Below are 20,454 nucleotides of genomic sequence, written 5' to 3' on the forward strand. Positions count from 1 at the left end.
TAAGTAAGAACAGTTAACTGAAGAACCCATGGTATTTAGTCTGAGGGTATCCAGCAGCAGTTTGTCCAGGAATCCAAGTAGTTTCATTTTGAGGTTGCTGATTGGGTCATAATTAGAACCCTATCAAATTCACACGTCACGGACTGTGAAATCTGGTCTTTTGTGTACTTTTACCCTATACTATACAGACTTCACAGGGGGAGGCCAGCGTTTCTCAAATTGGGGGTCCTGTCCCAAAAGACAGTTGCGGGGGTGGGTGGGTCACAAGGTTATTTTAGGGGTGGGGGGTCGCAGTATTGCCACCCTTACTTCTGCACTGCCTTCAGAGTGGGGCGGCCGGAGAGCGTCGGCTGTTGGCCAGGAAGGAGCCCAGCTCTGAAGGCAGCTCTGCCTTCAGAGCTGGGCTCCTGGTGAGCAGCCGCCGCTCTCCAGCTGCCCAGCTCTGAAGGCAGCAGCACAGAAGAAAAGGTAGCAGTACTGCAACCCCCCCTACAATAATCTTGCAACCCACCCCCACAACTCCTTTTTGGCTTAGGATCCCTACAATTACCTCACTGTGAAATTTCACATTTAAATAGCTGAAATAATGAAATTTACAAGTTTTTAAAATCCTACGACCGTGAAATTGACCAAAATGGACCGTAAATTTGTTAGGGCCCTAGCCATGACGCATCTGTTAGTGAAGCTCCTGTGCTCTGCAGGCTGTCAGATATATAGAGAATATCTTTTCTGATGGCTTCCAAAATATTACCATAAATATCCATTATGAACAATTACCTTGCTGTAACAAGCACAACCCTTAAAGTGCATTATAATCAGCAGCTAAGTAAACCACTGCAGGATAAGGAACTTTCTCCATTTTACAGATGGAGAATCTGAAACAAAGGGGATAAGACACTTGCTCAAGGTCACAAAGGGAGTCAGTGTATTGCTATACTACGAGTACCTCACATCATTTACAGCTCCATGGCTGCTCTCACCTTCAGAGTCTGCTGACACCCATAGATGACCTGTGTGTCCCTTAAGACAAAGGTTCAACATACTCATGCAGCTGTGTGTGTATTGTGGGGGTGAGGTGGGGGAAGGAGAGTGTATCCAATTTCCTTCACAATGAAAACTGACCTACAGCAGACAGTTCTGTAGATCTGTGTGTATATATATAAAATCTCTCTACATACATATATTTCTTAACTATATTAATTTTATAGTGTGGCGACAAAACTGCAGGGCAGAAACTCTATAATTGAGAGATGAAGGAGTAGGAGGCTTGGAGAAAATGGCAGAAGGTCCCAGAGAGGAATAAAAATTCTTGGCAAGAGCTGTGGAAAACACAGACATATAGAATTATAATCCTGCTGGTGAGCCACCCACAATCAATTGGCAACACTACGCAAAAGTGAAGACAGTGGCTCGTCATACAATATATACAAACCCTTGGCAGAAGGCTGGGGGGGGGGGTGTGGAGGGTGAAGAGGGAAGAGCCGTTTGTGTGACCAGCTACAGACTGGAATTAGTTTGAGGCTGTGCCATTGTCTTCTCTCCAGCACTAGCTTGTAGGGTATCAACAGGGCTACGGCAGTGGTAAAGAGGTAGAATGAGAGTATATTGACTAAAGAATCTGACCTAAATTGCAAAGGTAAGCAGTGATATTAAGTGGCCAACTTGAAGACTTCTCTTTATGATTAGTATAGGGACCCAAAGCTCCTCTGTAGAAGTCAGGTGGATATCACTGTGCAACTGGTTAAAAAGCAGTTAGCATGCATATGCTCACAAGGCAATCCTTGCATGCCACCTTACAAAGTACAGAGCAGAGTGGAGTCTGAGCGGCATGGAGTCCATAGCATTTCACTAAGGGTGGGTGTATCAATAACCTGAAGTCTAGTATATTAATGAAGATAATAAGGATATCAGTAGGTGTGAGCAAGCATGAAGAGATACTGGATTGAGAGCCTCAAGGGGAAGCACAGAGGAAATCTCACCATTTCCCCCTTCACTTGCTCTTCTCAGAGGCTATAAAATCATAATTAGATATGCTAAGTACTTCACTGAGGCCTGTGTAGTCTGTGTTGCACTGTAAAAGGAGGATACTGTAGAAGGCACATAGAGCACTAATTCCTTGAGGCCGTGCTTGAGAATTTAGGTTTCTGCATGTTACAGCAAGGCGTGAGAGCGCGTGCTTCTGTGGAGCTGAGAGTCAAGGTCAACGGCCATGTCAAAGGCTTGTCAAGGGCTAACGCTTCACTCTACACAACTAGGAAAACAACCAAAGATCTTGTAGAAAAAAATGCTCACCGGTGCAACCGAACCAGTTATAGCACTAGTGGGAATATTTTGCTGAACCCCTTTACTATAGACAAGGCCTTAGGAAACTACTGTACACAAGAGAGCCATGCTCTGTGGCAGTAGCAGATCGAGCGTCATGGCACATGAAGTGAACCAACACAGCAGGTACTTAGTCTCTCCAGTCAAAACAATGATGCAATCATAAATAAAATGTCAGAGAAGTGGGTACATCAAAGGAATTAACGGGCCTGGGAGGTGGCCAAAAACAACAAAACTCCCCATAAAACTGGGGCCATGGAGGGCGAAGGAAGGGTCCCCTACTGCACCTCCAAGAAATCTAACAGTAACAGCAACAACAATTTTTGTAGGGCCTACACAGGGCTTGTGTAGAACTAGCGCTCAGTTTTTTTAAAAAAGCTCTTTCCTGAGCTGTGAACATTGCTACCCACATAAACTAATCATGCTAATGCTTCGACAGCGAAACATGGGTAAGTTTGCCTTGTCCTTATTTTATTTATACATATAAATAAATATGTATGGGGAGGATAAGAAATCATAAATGTTTGCCAGATAGAAAGGAACAAAAATGGGTTTGAAAGTCATGCTCATTTTCCAGCTTTTAAGAGGCAGAGTTAAAAAAAAAACCCAGAAAGTTAAAATTAACCAAATCAGCTGCTACAGGTGTAACAAGTGTATTATGTATCCTCTGTACTAGTTTCAAATATGTTCCTATGTGCCTATCCTGGAGATATAGGGATTTTGATATATTTTAAAGAATAATTAAAGTGAACAGACAAATAAACAATTACTTGCCCATTTAAATTCAACCTCCAGTCCTAAATATATTTTTATAATATAATTTTTATAATAATATATTTTATTATAATAATTTTATAATAATATAATATTTTATTATTTTGTTGGATGCTTCCAATCCACAACATCCAATATCCTTCAACCCACCCCCTCAACTAGAAGCCCTAGAAAGAATGACTTTGCAGCTTGCAGTGAAGGTTGTAAAAACGGGGCTGTGTCAGGCTAAGGGTGAGAGGGATGAAATTGGACGTGTGTCTCTGTATCAGACAAATGTTCCGAGAAGTACTGAATCTAAACTGGATTAACTAACATGAGAGTATGAAGTTAGTAGACATTCAAATGCAAAATGGTTAGTCAAGTTAGTTGGCTCTGTACCTTCTCCTATGAATGGGAGGCTTCCTTATACCATCCCCCAGAACTCGCATTGAACTGAAAATGAATCATGGAAAGTGGTCAGAGATGAGAAATGGAACAAAATGTACAAATGACAGCTGAAGGGAAAACACCCATTCTTCCCCCCCGCCCTCCTCCCCCAAAAAACAAACAAACAGCAGAAGGAAGGAGTGAAAAGGGGAGTATAAAAACTATAGCAATTAAGGGAGCAATGTGTCTCCTGTGAAGTTATCTTTCTCCCTCTATTTCACAGTAAAGCCTTGTTACCAGACAAAGTATCACGGCCACTGACGATGGTTGCATATAAGCAGGTGCCAATCATGGGTCAGCTGCATGTGTAGACAAGGAAAAACTAGTCAGTGCTAGTTCAACAGCAGCCACTGTTAGCAACCCTCACCAGCAACAGCTCTATGTGGTAGTGTAGACAAAGTCTAAAGGACCATCAAGTGAAAAATCTAATTTTTTTCTTTCCTTCAAAAGGGCATTAAAAACACGGCAATTAGTGGCACTCTGAAGGCATGTCAATGCCAAAAACATGGTGTGTGACTGCAGTTCATGGAGACATCCTCGAGCCAGCTATAATCCAGCTAACTTGGGCACAGGCGCAGTGACGCACGGTAGCACGATTCCAGTGTGGGCTGGCCATATGAGTAATTGTCCTGGGTTCCAAGTGGCCTTGTACATTCCACCATGAATCCTGTACTGCTCCAGTACCTGTACCTGAGCTAACTAACTAGGTAAGTTAGCTGGGTATGTCTATATGAGCTGCAATCCACCCCATGTGAGATGTATAAAACTCAGCATGAACTCTAAGAATTACCAAGGATGAGCATGCTCCATTGGAGCCTTATAAGTATTCTTCAGGAGATTTATAAAGGAAAAAAATGTTTTAAAAACCATATTTTAAAAGATATTTAAAATGCTCAACAGGTTTTGTCTTTCTTCTTCTTTTAATAAAAAAGATTATGCTCCACTAATTTTTTACCATAGAAATAGAGAGAATATCAAATCTGTTATTCCCAGCTTTTGCTAGAGGACCCGTGGAGGGAGGGTAGAGTCTCACATGGGAGCTCTCTCAAGGCCTGATTCATCTTTCATTATAGCCAATGGAAAGACTACCTTTGACTTGAATGGAATTGGATCAGGCCCTCAGCCCTTAACTGAAGGGATGGAGGAGTTAAATCCCAACAAAAGTATTCTAGTTAAATAGTTATTAGCAAAAACCAATCAACCAAATAGAGATTTAGGTTTGAATAAAACTTAATTTTCAGGCCTTTATGCATCATAAATAAGCAAAAAAGTGAAAAACCCCAACTGGTTTTCCCTTTGCAAGTCACCTTTCAGCCAGACATACATCTTGTCTATTGGTGGCTATGTACGTGAAAATATGAAAATAATTCCTCTGTTTCTTTACTTAAAAAAGAATATATCAATCATTTACAGTAGGTATATTTTCCCATGTCACAAACATATCCATCCAACCTCTGATTCAGAAGTTTTTAACTCCATCTGCTTAGCATTAGCTGTAATTGCCAACTATGCAGAGTTTACTACCCTCAGAAATCCTTACATAATAAGTTGAATACATAAAAATAAATCTTTCTAAATGAATTTATGAGTTTATAAACTCAGTCTGTAATAAACCGGCTTTGATCTCTGAAGTTGCCTCTCTCGCTGTTTTAAAATATTGGTGTGATTTTATTTGTGTGTGTGTCATCCTGGGACCTGGAAAGAGGTCCAGGAAGGGGTGACAAAGTCATATAACAAAACAAACAATGCATATAACTTTCCGAGTACTGAATGGTTTCTCAAGTTTAGCTTTAGAGGAGATAAAACTTATAATTTAAGGATCTATTATTTCTCTTCAGTGCGTGCAAATAACATTTAGAAATGTCAAGGGGATTTATGCACATGCATTAAAGGGTGACTAATATCTCTAAATCAGGGGTCACCGAACTCTGCCCTCTGGCAATTTACCAGGAACCAAAGGACACCTATTGGTTTTAATATAATGCAGACAACTCTGGCCATGTTATTTGTTAATACGGAGCTGTGACCCATGAAAACAACTGGATGGGTTCCAATTTGACTCCTGATGGACTTGCAGTCTCCAACAAGCCACACATCCATACTGCAGATGAGGGTGGTATCCAATATATGTGACTTAGGGAACAAACTTTGACTACCCTGGCTCTAAAGGGATGTTGGTCCTATTTAAATCAACGGCCAAACTCACTTGGTTTCAACAGAACCAGGATCTTAAATGACTATGTAAAACTAGAGTAACTTTTGTGCGGTGTAAATGAAGAAAGGCTGATGCGCATAAGAACATGCTGGGTACAAAGGGAGTCAGAGAACTCGATAGTTACTCAGAATGTAGAGGGCTTACTTCTAATCAATTACTTTATGGGTGGAATTTTGCTGCAACTGGAGATCAAGGGAAGAGTGGTCCTGGAAAACAACATTATTTCTTTTCACAGTAGTTGATGTAAAGAGGTACATGGCAAGCCTTGCCTTTGTGGCATTCCCTAGTCTTTTCTGAAAGGAGAGAGAGCAGAGGGGGAAACTGGAAGAACACCCTAGGCACAGTGTATAGGGTCTGTCCACTTCATTCTATATGCAATTCTATCAGGAGTCAAAAATAGGCCACCCCAGACCCAAGACTGAAGGTCTATCTTTTTCCATTACAGCCTTACAGCCCATACAATACCTTAATGTAAGAACCTTACTGATTAATAGTGGCTATGTTTATTCTGTGGTCACCTAGATTTAACACTCAGATAACCTTTCCTTTAGCAAAACCCTCTGCATAGGAACAGGTGGTGATAATTCACATTAAGGACTGGTCAAGGTGTTTCCATTCACTTCAATGGGCTTTAGATAAGGACCTAAGTCCTCTGAAAAGCTAAAATATATTGTAGACATAAAGTACTTTTAATTCAACATGTAATTAAAATCAGGAAGATTAGTTTGTTTGAGGGGTATTTTCTTTTTGGTAATAGGTGGTTCTCTCTCTCTTTCCTCAGAGTTCATAGAATGACCTCACTTTTCTGTGTTTTTGCACATCCTTCAAATGCCAACCACAAAGCCCACATGCATGTGCTTGTGTGTGTATAAACAGCTTTAAAGAACCCTTCACTCACCTCCTGTGATTGATTTCTGCCTCATTGGCAGCATTCTTCCCTGGCCCCCAGCTGTGCCGTCGGAATGGTGACAGTGGTCGCATGGAATTTCTTAAGACAGAGGAGTGGGCAGGCACTTCTGTAATACTGTCCATCTCTTCTTCCATCTCGCCTGAGCCACCAAGTTCACTCTCCCGTCCCCCTGCGGCTCCCATGTTAATGCAGCTGCCATCCACAGTGTGCCTCTCCTTAGGCCTGTTGAGGTTTAGGGCATGTGGAAGGGATATGTCACTCCCAAGGGAGGAATTCCTCTCCAAAGACACTGTGTCATCTGCTGATGAGCTGTAACTGGTGACATCACAAGCACACGGTTCCTCTTCAGGCTGCTATAGCAAAAATAAAAACATGAACCTTAGCTAAGAGAGGTCTCAACTGATAGCCCTGGCCAGAGCCAGTCATCACAAAAGCTAGGCCTGTTTCTTCTTTTTTGTGTAAGTCACCCTCTACAACTTTGCTCTCTTGTCTTATCCTACCCAATAACTCATCCTGCTATTGTAAAGTTGGGCTCTCTACTCAGTTCTGCCAACACAATCCAATCCTGACACTACAGCACTTCCTGCTATTCTACTAATGTCCCTCTCACAGTTCTGTCAATGCATCGTAACCCTACACTGTAGCTTCTCCTGCATTTCCAATCCTAAAGCCTTTTACCAGGCAAAGATTTGTAAGCCTGCCAAATACTTATGTAGTTTAAATGATGGGCACAGATGATTGCTAGGTCATATGACTTCAGTCAGCAAACTCAGTCCTCTTTGTATGAGCTGAACCAGATTTGTAGCTTCTAGTTATTACAGCAGAAAGGCTAATGTACTGTTCCACTGCACCATACAGCACAAACTGAACATTAGTCAGTAGCATAAACAAACACACACACACACACACACAAAAGGATTAGTCCCCTCCCCCAACCACCTTCCATTTATCAAAAAGTTAACGTCAGGATTTTCAGCATTTGTCAAATCCAACTATAATTGAAAAATACTGTTCCACAGGACTGGCCGCCTTGTGGGACGGGTCTTTATTCATACTGTAATCTTGGGTTTAGTTTGCTCCAAAAGCAGTAAGTGGAACCCAAGCTAGCTCTATTTGGCTATCGGCCACATTCTGACAATACATCCTAAAGCAAGTCTGTGATTATCCTGTGTTCCCGGTGGCTAGTATAAAAAACACAAGCATGTTGATGATATCACTTTCAGACAAAAGGCCAATGTGGAAGTTTCAATGTATACTCCTGCAGAGCCCAGCACTGTATCATTTAAAATAATAATATTCAGAATGATCCATCCAGTCGTATATAATGGACTATTCACCAAAGCCACAGTGGCTAACTGCTTTCAACTAGCAGGCTCACTGATACTCACTAGGAACTGAGCATTCAGGGAGCTGCACTCTGTCAAATCTCATTTGCAAAAAGATAACAAAATACCAAATTCAATTGTCAGATGAGAGATGTGCCTTTACAAATGTAACAGACAACAGGGATGAACATGAACACAAACGCCATTACCACATTCCCACTATGGGGCATCTCAAAGTCCAGCATTGTGGGCTCTTTAAAAATCAGGCAATTAGACCACTCCAGATCCTGCATATTTCTGTTCTGCATTTGTATCAGAACAAAAATATCAGCTAAAAGCTGCTATGGCAATTAAAAAGGGAGTATGAGGTGTTTGAAAACAGTCATTGGTAAAATACTTCAAAATTTACTGACAAGTTTGGTGGGCATTAGCCCTGCTTCTTGCATCCGTTTAATAAGTACAAGATACATTTTTTAAGACATGTATTAAAGAAATGCTTCCACATTCTTACCCCCAAACACATCCATCAAAAGCCAATATCCACAGAGGAGACTGCATGAGTAATACTTTCCCCCCCGCACTGTAAGTATATATTTTTGGTTGAAATAATTCAGTGAACTGTGTGTCATGATAAGGAATATCGGCCATTAAAGATAATTTTTGTGTAAATATATTCCAGTGACAAAATTATGATGTAGTGTTAGAAAAAGTATATTACAGTATATTATTAAAATGCGGTTTGGGGTGAAACAAAATAAAAACAGAAAATAACTGGAGAAGCAGCCTGATAAAGTCACTGATTTTTTTTTTTTTTTTTACATCATGGATGGTAGCTAGCATTTGCATGTCATGATGGGAGTTTATTGAACTGCCTAAATCCAGACAAATTACTTAGTAGTTATGATGAGAACAATACTTTATTAGAGAAGGAAATAGTTGGTTTCTTTCCCGGGTCACAGGAAGCTGTTGTCATAATTAGGGCGGTGTCCCTGAAGGGAAGGAAGATTGCATCCTGGCTGACCACCAGAAGGGTGCAGTTAGTTAAAGGACATTAATCCTGGATGCAAAATGAATGCATATAGTGCACAATTGCTAAATTACTATGTTTTGCTGTCTAACTCCAAAACAGGCAAAGGGATTTTTATTTTCCAAATGGAAATAATTTACTAAAACAAAACATCCCTATTTTAAAAAAATCAGAATTACTTTCCTTCATATATGCACTTGCTTGTTTCTTAAATTACAGCTGGATAGAATCAAAATATAATTTAAAAATGTGAAATACATTTGGTCCATTTATGGTTTTGCCTTCATCTCTTAGACTGGTTTAGTAAAAAAAACAAGGTACAAGTTGCTTGAGCCTGCAGCGTACAGTCATGGCTCTAATATCCCTCCTGTTCTTCAGGAAAAGTTCTCCTAAATAACACTGATTTCCTATTTTAAAAAAGACACTCCCTTCTTGTAAGACAAAGAATTTTAAAGAGCCAAAACTAACAGGGACCAAATGTGGCCTAGTGGATATAGCACCAGACTGGGACACAGGAAACTTGGATTCCATTCCCAGGTCTGCCAATGGGTGATCTTGAACAAGACACTTCACCTCCCTGAGTCTCAGCTTCTCAATCTGTAAAATGGTGATAATGATACTGACCCCTCCTCTGTAAAATGGTTTGAGATTTATAAATGAAAAGTGCTGTATAGGAATTATCATTATTATTTAAATGTGAAATAAAAGTTAAGCTGTCCAAGCGATCTGTTGGTCAGATATGAATCCAATTCCTTTCTAGATGAGTTCAGTGCAAATAATATTATTATACATACATCCCAAGGTGCTTTACAAATTATATACATGCAGTATCACTGAAATGCAGCCTCTTTGGTGGTGGTCAAGGGCATTCAGTGCATCACACAACAGTTTGGGGAAGGAATGTTTTGGCTAAGGGTGCTGTGAAAAAATCCTATTCTGATAAAAAGTACTATCTTTAATATCCATACATAGCAGACAAGAGTTAGCTTTTAAGGAAAAGCATAAAACAACTTTTCAGCTCCAATGAAGATTAACAGAGGAACTAAACAACTGTAGGAGGCTCACCTTTTATTCAGTGATTTTGTTTTACCTAAAAATTAACCTCATTGTTGCTGTTACTGAGTTAAATACCTTTAAAATATCTGTTGGAGTGGGCTGTTGCTTCAGTAATGGAAGAAACAATCTGTCAGCCAAAAAGGTTTCCTGCTCAAATTTATTCTTCAAGTTTTGAGGGTTACAGTTACAATTAGAGACACAAAACATGGTTTTACGTAAACTAAAAACAAACACACACAGAGCAGAGTCTGGGTGACAGCCCATTCCCAAGACAATGGAGCGTTGGTTCCTGGCTTCTCAAGAACCTTCCTTTCCTTAACTAGCTGTTCTTAGCGTGTGGAAGCCTGATTGGGCCTTCCTTCCTAAACCCAGCCTGTAATCCGCACGGTCTAAGGAAGTTAACTTCTTGTTTGCCGAAAAGCAAGTAGGGCAGGGATCAGGCAACCTTTGGCATGCAGCCCGTCATTGGCCTGGAGCAGCGAAACATGGCCATTGGGATCTGCGATCGGCCGAACGTGCGGACGCTGCAGGTAAGCAAACCGGCCCGGCCCGCAAGCGGATTTCCCTGACAGGCCGTGTACCAAAGGTTGCCGATCCCTGGACTAGACCCATCATGTCTACTCTCCCTAATTTGAATAGCTAATTAGAAAACCATAAGAGCTGCACTAGGAATAACAATGATAACTGACTGCTTAAAAACGAGAATGGTACAGCACAGGGGATTGTACATGTGGATGGGAATCATCATGTTGGAAAAACCTGTACAAAATTTCAAAACTTGGAATGCAGAAAATGTCCCTCCACTCCATTAACAAAACATCCTCTTTTAGCCTCACCTATCGGTTGCATGTAAATTCCCTAGATAATGATGCAAACGCAGAAAGCAACACACACAACACAACGCTGGAACCTCTCAATATCACAAGCCCTGATAGTCATAAGCTATTCATCACCACCACTACACAGAGGGTTTTTTTTTTTTAAATTTAGCCATCACAGTAGATTAAAAAAAAAATCTATGTTAATAGAACTTGAAAACTATGCTATGCAACCCCACTGTAGTGGCAGGTCCAGACCACTATTTCTTCCAGCTAATGAACTTAGGTGCTCAATTCTAACCCTGCTGATGACCCACTGTTGGGGGTGATTACTAAACTAGCAATGACCGTGGCTCCCAAGTGTTAGCTAATTAAAAAAACAAAATCCCACATCATCATACACTAGCTCCTGGGAACTTTTTAAGGACAGCAGATTAATTAAGGTGATGGGAATTTTAAAACCCCAGAATAATGTCATGTGGTCTTAATACGTGCCAAAAAATGGGAGGGTCTTAACATTAAATTTAGAAACACACAGTTTCCTTTGTTTCGTTTATGCTGTTGTTCAGGGGAGTGTGGAAGCTTCTGGGGAAAAGAAAGAGATCATAGATGAAGGAAAAGAAAATTAGTGAGATGGGGCCATCACCCATGAGGAAGTCTTTGGGGGAATCCTAAATCATATTAGCATTTTGGGAAGTGAAGGCCAAACTGTCTACTCATGAAAATGATCATTGTACATCTCTACATATCACTGACTCCCTATCTACTGCCCAACTGTGTGCAAGATTGGAAGCTTTAGGATATACTCCACAGGATTTCTCTTCCTTTTCTAGTTGTATGCAGTGTACCACAGCTTAAATTGTAAGACTGCTGTGTGGCTCAAAAAAGATAAGGAATAGAGTCTCAGGTGTGACCTCTGGTTCTCAGAGATAATCTGCTTAATAATATCTGCAAGGGCAGGTTCACAAGCTGCATGGTGACTTTAAGTGTCAATGGGAGCTTAAAAGCTAAGATGAGCAAGCAATACTAGTTATGCCCCAGGAAGATAGAGTTACACAGACGACAGGAAATTACCTTTGACAACATTAATCATTCACAGAAGAGAATGTTGCAATATCTGCCTACTGCACAGATAGCTCTTTAGAGAAGGAGGAGGAGGATGACTAGGCTATGGGAATAAACACTAGAATAGAGCCTGACATTTTGCTGGAGTCTTAGGGCTCATTGTGTAAATGACTCTTGGATGCCAGCAACTGCAAAGTATCTGAAGAAACAAGTCGTGCTTTGATGATAGGGCCTCTAACTGAGAAGCTCTTGTTTCTTTGGCGCGTGATGCTCAACCCTGCATGTGCCAATCAGAACAATATAGGAGATGGGTAAAACACACAGTAATGAGAACATATATACACACACCTATAGTCAGTTGCAGTCCCAGGCATCTCACAGAGATGGACTGCTCAGAGGACCTCAAGCCTCTGGAGCCCCTGAACAGAAGCAGGGCTTAAAATGGATGAAATGTTAACAATCTTGTGGAGACTACAAGAATTTCTGATGTTCACAGGAGGCTCCATATAGCCATGGGCCTGCTCTGCCTACAGTTTCCTGACTATATTAAACAACTAATATTGGATTTCCAGCCAGTGCTATCGTTCACTTCACTGAGTATTTGTATAGTAACTCTTGCTATGAAGAATGGACGTTTCATGCAGCAAACAGCTGCTGCAGCAAGCAGTTCAAGTGTAACTCCATCCAAAGGAGAAACAGGAACTTTAGAATAATAATAATCAGGAATGGGGCAACATCAAAGTGCTCGAGGTTTTGAGACCCTCACATGCTCTTTGTTTTGTTTGGGTTTTTGTTGTTGTTCACACAAGTAGTTTACAAACTTTTTTCTTCTATAGTTTAAATCTATTCCTCTTCCCCCCGACTCCACCGCAATTCAATTAAAACAATACTGACCTGGATAAAGGGAAGCCTGTTCTCATTACTAGGGACAGAACTACCTCACTAGCTCTAAGACAGACAGGCTATAAGCAGATGACCTACAGTGTATGCTGTGCTTGTTCACTAGGATTTTTCTCTCTTCTTTGTTTCTTTTTTAAATTAAGTCTGTATTTATTTTTCAGTCTCTCCACTTTCCACTCGATTTTTTTTTTATCCCTGCACCTTTTCCGCAGTATTTTCTATAAATTTAACACAGACCCTGATACATAAGAACTGGTGTGCACATGTCACAGAATTTCTAGCCTGACCTGTCTGTATTTTGATAGTCTCTCTCCCCTGCACAAATTAGAGTTTGTCTACACTACCACGCAGGGGTCAATCTAAGATACGCAACTTCAGCTACTTGAATAGCGTAGCTGAAGTCGACGTACTTAGATCTACTTACCGTGTGGTCTTCACTGCGGTAAGTCGACAGCTGACGGCTCTCCCATCGACTCTGCTTGCGCTCCTTGTTCTGGTGGAATACCGGACTCGAAGGAAGAGCCCTCAGCGGTTCATTTATCGCATCTATACTAGACATGATAAATCAACCCCCGCTGGATCGATCACTGCCCACCAATTCAGGTGGGTAGTTTTGACAAGCCCTTAATCTTCAATTCCTAAACCAGAACTCATCAACATTCGGAACTTGAATTGAGAGAATGGTCTAGGATATACTTAATAAATTTAACCCCTTGCTGTTTGTGTACAAACATGACAAGAAGCAGGGCAGTGAGCAGATTCTGATTTTTACAATGTTTACAACATTTGCTGAATGAGTTCCGTGAACATTATGGGTAGCTCATAAACTATTTGCTGTGACTACCACTCAGGATTTGCTATGAATAGCTCTCTATTTATGCTGTGTCTTTGCTCACCTAAGTTACATGATCTTGGCTGTGCTCCAGAGCTGGATGACTCCCAAACCCACACACACTTTTAAGATGGCCATTTAAACATCAATACTTGTGTAAATGCATATTTTCACCATCATTTCTCTGAAATATGTCAATATTCACAGCACTTTCCATTTTGAAAACTTATTTATGGACAAAACATGCTGGTACTAATGTTTGTGAAAAGTGAGCAAACACGGCCACAAATGCCATCTGATTGAGTTCAGCCCTCATTCGAATGCATGTTCAAAAACACTTTCTTTTTAAAACTGATTTTTCCCATCTCTAATTCCAATCTCTTGGAAAAAAAGATAAATGAAAACCAGAAAAAGCTACTGAAAGCTTAATGGTATCGATGAAAGCTTCTGGTATTTATAAATATACAATGGATGGAGGCACAAATGTAGTAAAGAGGTGCCAGACATATAGGAAGGAGAGAGATAGGGAAAAGGGAACCCTTCTGTTTAGATTTGGAGGGTTAGCAATGGGGAGACAAAAGTGCTTGTAAGGCAAAGGTCAAGTAAGTCATTTCAGGTTTGAATAAGCTTCCAAACTAAATTGCTAAACCTTTTCAGTTGTACCCATCCCTAGATGCAATCCACTGCATAATGGGAAAGACTCAGAACACTGATTTGATAAGAGCTTCCCATTCTGCAAATGAAACAATGATCTCAGTACTTGCCCTGTCGCTGTAACGGAGCCATCAAAAAATCATATATCCCACATGCACACTTCCCTCGGCCCCGCACCTTGATGTTTCCTTCCCCTGTGACACTCCTGCCATTTTGGATTACTGTGTCATTTTGAGACTCCATTTTTGTGGGTTATATTTTGGTAAACACACCCTATAACATGGGGGGGAAAGTAAAACGTTTTGCCATTATATACTTTAACTCCCCACTGCCACCTCCATGAACAACGTTATTAAGATCAGACTCAAATAATGAGCAATGCTGAACTCTGTAACTCGTGCAACTCCCTGAATGGGATAATTGGAGACAATGCTCTGCTCCGCCCGGAGCAAAGCCCTATATAGAGACAAGTCACCCCTCCCCCATTTCGCGAGTGAGATGGGAAAGGGAAAGGCTGGTGAGCTCCACGCCCTGCCACATTCATTAACGGTGACTTTCCAGTGCATTTATAGCACATGAGATCACTTAGCCCAGGCCGTGATCTTTCCCATTCTGTTGGAAAATGTTCGCCATCATCTGCCTTGATTTAACCAAAGGAGACATTCAGTTTGTTAAATGCATTTCTCTGGAAGTTTGCATGAAAATCGCCCCAACTTCCCGTTACTCAAGACAGGAAACACATGTCTGCATAGCAGATAGACATGGGATGGCTACAGATGATAAATAACAATCTGTGAAGAATTCTAAGCTTCACTATATACACACAGATGGTTGTTCACAGGAGCCTAGCGAGCCTTCTCATTCTGGAGCATTTTTTCCTGAGGCACCCTTTCCCCTGCTATGCTATCCTTTCACCAGGTAGAGTGGGTGATGGCAAACAGCTTAACATTATAAATTGGTCAGCTGGAAGTATTTGAGGGTGGGTGGTTTCTGCTTCTCAAGATATACCAGGCTGTCCTGGTCCAGGAAGCAGTAGACCCAAGGCAGATTCTGAAACAAACCAACTCATATTTAAGAGTCTGATCTTGTATCTTGGTTTTCACCCTCATCCTCATCAGGCCAATGATGACTCTCGGGATGTTTGGGCCCCATAGCAAACTGGAAGCACAGTCACTCAAAAACATCCAAGAACTAGAGCTATTACTGTCACTTATATTGCTACTGCCTGGCAATGTTACCATGCCACTCAGCACTGGTTCAATTGGCCCTCCGTATCCAGAGTGAGTGTTTTCTTCCTTTTAACATACTCTCACTGAAGTGATGGAATCACACTGGTTCTCCAAAAAACCATAGTATACAGTGCAGAGGAGGCCAATGGAAACCTCAGTGCTTTGCAGGAGGTCTCTGTTTGTAGGAGAAAATGTAACATTTGTAACACTGGATTTCATAGCCTCTGTGCAACCCTTATTAGAGGCCTTGAAAGAAAGTGTACCTTTTCAACTCTTCCCGTTGTGTTTGATTGATCTGCAGAAAGTTAAAATCAAATTATTGCCCTTTAAGGAACCCTGCTGGAAATCAATAAAACGTTGTGCAAACCACAGCAAACATGTCCCTTTTGAGCATCACTGTAGCTGTAGCTACACAAGTTCCAGTTACTTATCACCAGTTGTTACATAGGCAGAACTCCCCCAAAATCAATGGGGAGGGTCGTCCGGATCAAGGCCCCCCGGAGCGGTAAGCTGGCCTTCTGAGACAGCCCTACCTTTCCAAAGACGATGTCATCCATCCCATCGCCAGGCAAAGAGAAGAGTTCAGACTCGATTCCAGTTTCTCTTTTCAGGACACCCTGCGATGAGGCACAGTCTCCACTCAGCCCATCCTCCAGGAAATGTTCACATTCTGGGGAAACAAACAACAAAACACCAGAATGAGTGACAACCTGGCCTTTTCTTTTGCAGTCACATGCAGCCACCTCTCATTTTTGCTGAGGTACAAAAACAAACTCCATAAAATCACTAGAGAGGGCATCATACCTGCAATTGGTTGTGGACAGCAGCACTGGTCACGTCAGCTACTTGCTATTGACTTATTTACACAGGCCACAAGTGTGCAACCCACTTTACAAACAAGTGTTTGTGTCACACTCTGCGTGCACCTCCCAGAAAGTCAGAGCAGGTTTTTAACATTTTATTCAACAGTTTAGAACGCCTTCTTTAGCACTTCTCAGACTCTGTCTACACAGTACGTGGGAGGGTGATTTCCAGCACAGACAGACATACACACGCCAGCTCTGCTACAGCTAGTGCACTAAAATTAGCTCTGTGGCCACAGCGTCACAGGCAACAGCTTGGGCTAGCTGCACAAGGACAATCCCATCCGAACCCCTGGGTACATACTTGGGTGGCTAGACCAAGCCGCTGCTTGTGACGCTGTGGCCACACTGCTATTCTTAGCAAGCAGAGCTCGTGCATGTATGTTTATCCAAGGTGGGAATCACCCTCCCAGCTGCTGGGTAGATATACCTGAAGTGGCACAAGTGCATCTGTGTAAAATCGACATGCCATGAAAAACACATATTCGTACCTGTAGTATATGCTGCCGGTACATATACAGTATACATTTGGGGACCAATTCAGACTCCACTGAACTCAATAAGGGGCTTACCTCTGACTTAAATGAGAGCAGAATTAGGCTCATATTCACTAGGCGTAAAGCATCTGTAAGTGAAACGTGTGCTCCTCTTTCTCAATATCAGAGAAAGTCGATTCCATTTAATTCCTTAAAGCCAAGGTTAGGATTTATTTTGTGCTTAGCAGGAGAATTTGAGGATGATTTCCCACATCTTGGAGAAAGGTAGGCTCTCTTAAGAGATTAAGTTATTTAGAATTCATGTATTTTTTAAATTTTGTACTTGCACCTGGAATTTGATCGTTAGAGACATTTTATAAATTAAAAATAAATCCATTTCAACCTAATGCATGTTTTCACAAATTGCCTCTACCTTTCATTATCCTCGTGCTGAGCCCAGGATGAACACCTAGAGTACAGCTGATCTGAAAGGGATTACCTCCCCTCCATAATTTTTTTAAAAGCTAACAAAAACGTTTGTTGCTGTTGATATTTCAGTGCAAAATGTCAACATTTCATTCAAAAACCCAAAACCTGAAAATCAAAATATCTTCAGCCTTTGGCAACCAAAAAATGTTTAGCCAAAAACCGAACAATTTAGTTTCTATTTTTTTTATGAAAAAAATTGAAAATCGTTGAGAAAAGCAGGCACTTTCTATGAACATTTTCATTTTAGCAAAAAACCAATTTTCCATAAAAATATTTTTAACTAAAATATTGTTTTAGTTAAACATCTGGCCCTAACCTAGGCAGATAAACACATTTTGATGGTATCTGCTTGAATGAAACATGTATTCACTTTTAAATTACATCTATCGTGCACAACCCTCAGCTGTGTCATACTTATACTCTGCGTAGCTGAAGTGGGTTTGGGATGGGGAGAGTAGCCATAAGCCACCTTTGTCTCTACCTTGGGCCAGCCTAGGGCTGAACCCGCCCCCGACAGCTCTACTTCAAAAGTAAGCCTCTTGGAGCAGGGACCATCTATTGCTCCTGTGTTTGTACAGCGCCTAGCACAACAGGGTCCTGGACAATAAGTAGGTGTCCTAGGTGCTACGGTAATACAAATATTATTACGCCAGCTGTAGCCAGCCTCTGCACAAGGGATAAGGACTATCAGAGGAAACAATTTCCAAGCAAGTTGCACTGCAAAGGTCTCCCACGAGCCTATGTTCACATGGTCCTAATTCAAAACTCAACTCTAGCTAAATAGTGCATGTAAACTCAGTACTTCTCAGCTGATCGAGGGGAGTTCACTCAGTGAATATGTGACAGGAGAAGAGATGCCAAAATGAAGGCTGGCTGCACTGTATAGTCTACTGAGTCATTGAGGGATGACTATGTTGTGGTAGTGACATGCTTGGCTTTTGGTGGTGGTGGAGAGAGAGCATTAAACAGCCAACCATCCGCCCCTGGCACCAGCACTGAGCCATTACATCCAGGAACAGCATGGGTCCACCTATTTCCATCTGTGTCCCCGGCTAGTGGGAAATGGAGACAGCTTGATAGTTATTGCGCAAAAGAAGAATAGTGGAAAGTTCAAAGAGTATGAAAAAAATGCTCTTTTGAAAGCACTCAGATACAACGAATGCTTCCCTAGAAAACGGTTTTCCACTAATGGAGATTAAGATGTTCCCTGTGGTACTGTAATTATGCTCAAGAAAGAAAATAAGGCTGGAAACACCAATAATCCAGAGATGAGTTTCCAAACCACAGAGAAAAGGAAAAGTACTTATTGTACTAGGTGTGGCTGTTCCCCACTCCTTCTCCCCTTTCAGTAACCCGGAAAATCTGAACCTCTTTTCCACAACTTTGTGGGGGGAAGAGAGAAAAGGAAAAAAGAGAAGCTGTAACAGACTGAGAGCCAACATCCCGGTCAATCCAGCTGGCAATTTAACAGAGCATGTCCACATTCCAGACGGAAAAACAAACAGGCCCAGAGACGTTCTGATGGAAAATTCACAGGGAAGCTCCAGATTCGCCAATGGACGGATACCTCGCCCAGAAAATAAATCAGAACAGGCATTAAACCGGACAGCAGGGCCAACAGAGGGGCATGAGAGGGTGGAAAAGGAAGGAGTTTCTTTCTTTCAAGAAACAATGGGGGGAGGAGGAACCTGACACATACCTCATCCCAGCTGTGCTGAGAACTTTCCAAATCCAAAGGCTGTTTGGAAGAATTCTCTCCCCTTTTTAGGGGCACTTTATTTATTGATTTTTTTAAACTGTACACATGTTGCACAATTTGGGACTCCACACTCCTACACCATGATCTGATAAGCCCTGGTGACGACACTATGACAATGCCTTAACAGAACTAGATGGATGACTCTCATCACATATACGTCATGTACTTACTGCGGATAAATGATTTATAGTTTAACTCTGCTCATATGTGTGTGTGTGTCTCTCTCCATGGCGACGCATATGAAAATAAAATGACACTGGGTGCATTTTTATGTGCATCATATGGAGACAAATACAAATCAAACTAAAAACCCATGGGAAGGAAAATTCCAAGCAGTTCACTGCACAGAATTAACACAGCATCATCCCGTCAAAATGGGGGAGAGTTAAAGGAGGGAGAAGGCGTAGCCCTCTAACTGAATGCTTACACTGAGATCCATGGGGAAAATCATAGATCTCAATGTATTCAAGCAACCTATATGTTTTTTATAAGAATATTAAATGAGAACCTTTCTATAGGTGAAAAGAAAAGGAGTACTTGTGGCACCTTAGAGACTAACAAATTTATTTGAGCATAAGCTTTCCTGCTCAAATAAATGTGTTAGTCTCTAAGGTGCCACAAGTACTCCTTTTCTTTTGGCGGATACAGACTAACACGGCTGCTACTCTGAAACCTTTCTATAGGTGGTTGTTTTTAATGATCCTATAAAATTTAAGTGAGCTCTGGCTCTACTAGCAAATTTGATAGGATTCAATTCCATACTGTACTCTTGGAGAAATTCTGTGCCACTGCAAATGCACAGAATTTATGTGCCCCACAGATTTCTTTGCTTCCCTGCACAAAAATGACTTTTGGATGGGGAAGCAAAGGGAAGCCACATGAGCCGTCATGCAAGCCTCCCCAGCAGCATGTTTTGCGTGCCCATGGCAGCCGGCAGAGAAGTAAATCACTGTGGGGCAAGGGGCGGGACTGGGGAAGACACGGCTGGTGGCTACTACCCTGCACTGGGCTCAGCTGATAGTCCCGGCTGGGCTGAGGAGGACGGGACTTCCTCTTCTCTTGCACAGCATCCAGGGCCGCATCAGATCCACCCCCTGATTTCTCCCCCAGCTGTAGGAAGCTCTGCAAACTCCCCCCCCATCCCACACTTCCTGCAACCATTGCTCCTCAGCTGCAGGGGCAGGGATCACTATACAGGGAGCTGCTCCTGCATCTGCCCAACCTCTGGGCATCGAGACCACCTCATACCCAGACCCTCCCACCGTATCTCACCCCGCCCACACCCAGAACCCCCCCGACGAGCCCTACTCCCCC

General features: G+C 41.8%; 1 protein-coding gene across 2 annotated transcripts in view; it reads right to left on the reverse strand.

Moving 5' to 3' along the window:
• Nucleotides 1–20,454, reverse strand: part of AKAP13 (A-kinase anchoring protein 13) — a 105,961-nt gene that overhangs the window by 72,437 nt on the left and 13,070 nt on the right. The window contains exons 3-5 of one of the 2 annotated variants that reach the window (XM_074966492.1): nt 16,087–16,223; nt 6,636–7,000; nt 3,475–3,528 (exon numbers count right to left, since the gene is read on the reverse strand). In XM_074966492.1, the coding sequence (XP_074822593.1) occupies nt 3,475–3,528; nt 6,636–7,000; nt 16,087–16,223 (556 nt within the window). The remainder of the gene's footprint in view (nt 1–3,474; nt 3,529–6,635; nt 7,001–16,086; nt 16,224–20,454) is intronic. The other variant, XM_074966493.1, reaches the window with a different exon arrangement.

The sequence above is a fragment of the Natator depressus genome, chromosome 10 (genome assembly GCF_965152275.1).
Source record: "Natator depressus isolate rNatDep1 chromosome 10, rNatDep2.hap1, whole genome shotgun sequence".
In the NCBI taxonomy this organism is placed as follows: Eukaryota; Metazoa; Chordata; order Testudines; family Cheloniidae; genus Natator; species Natator depressus.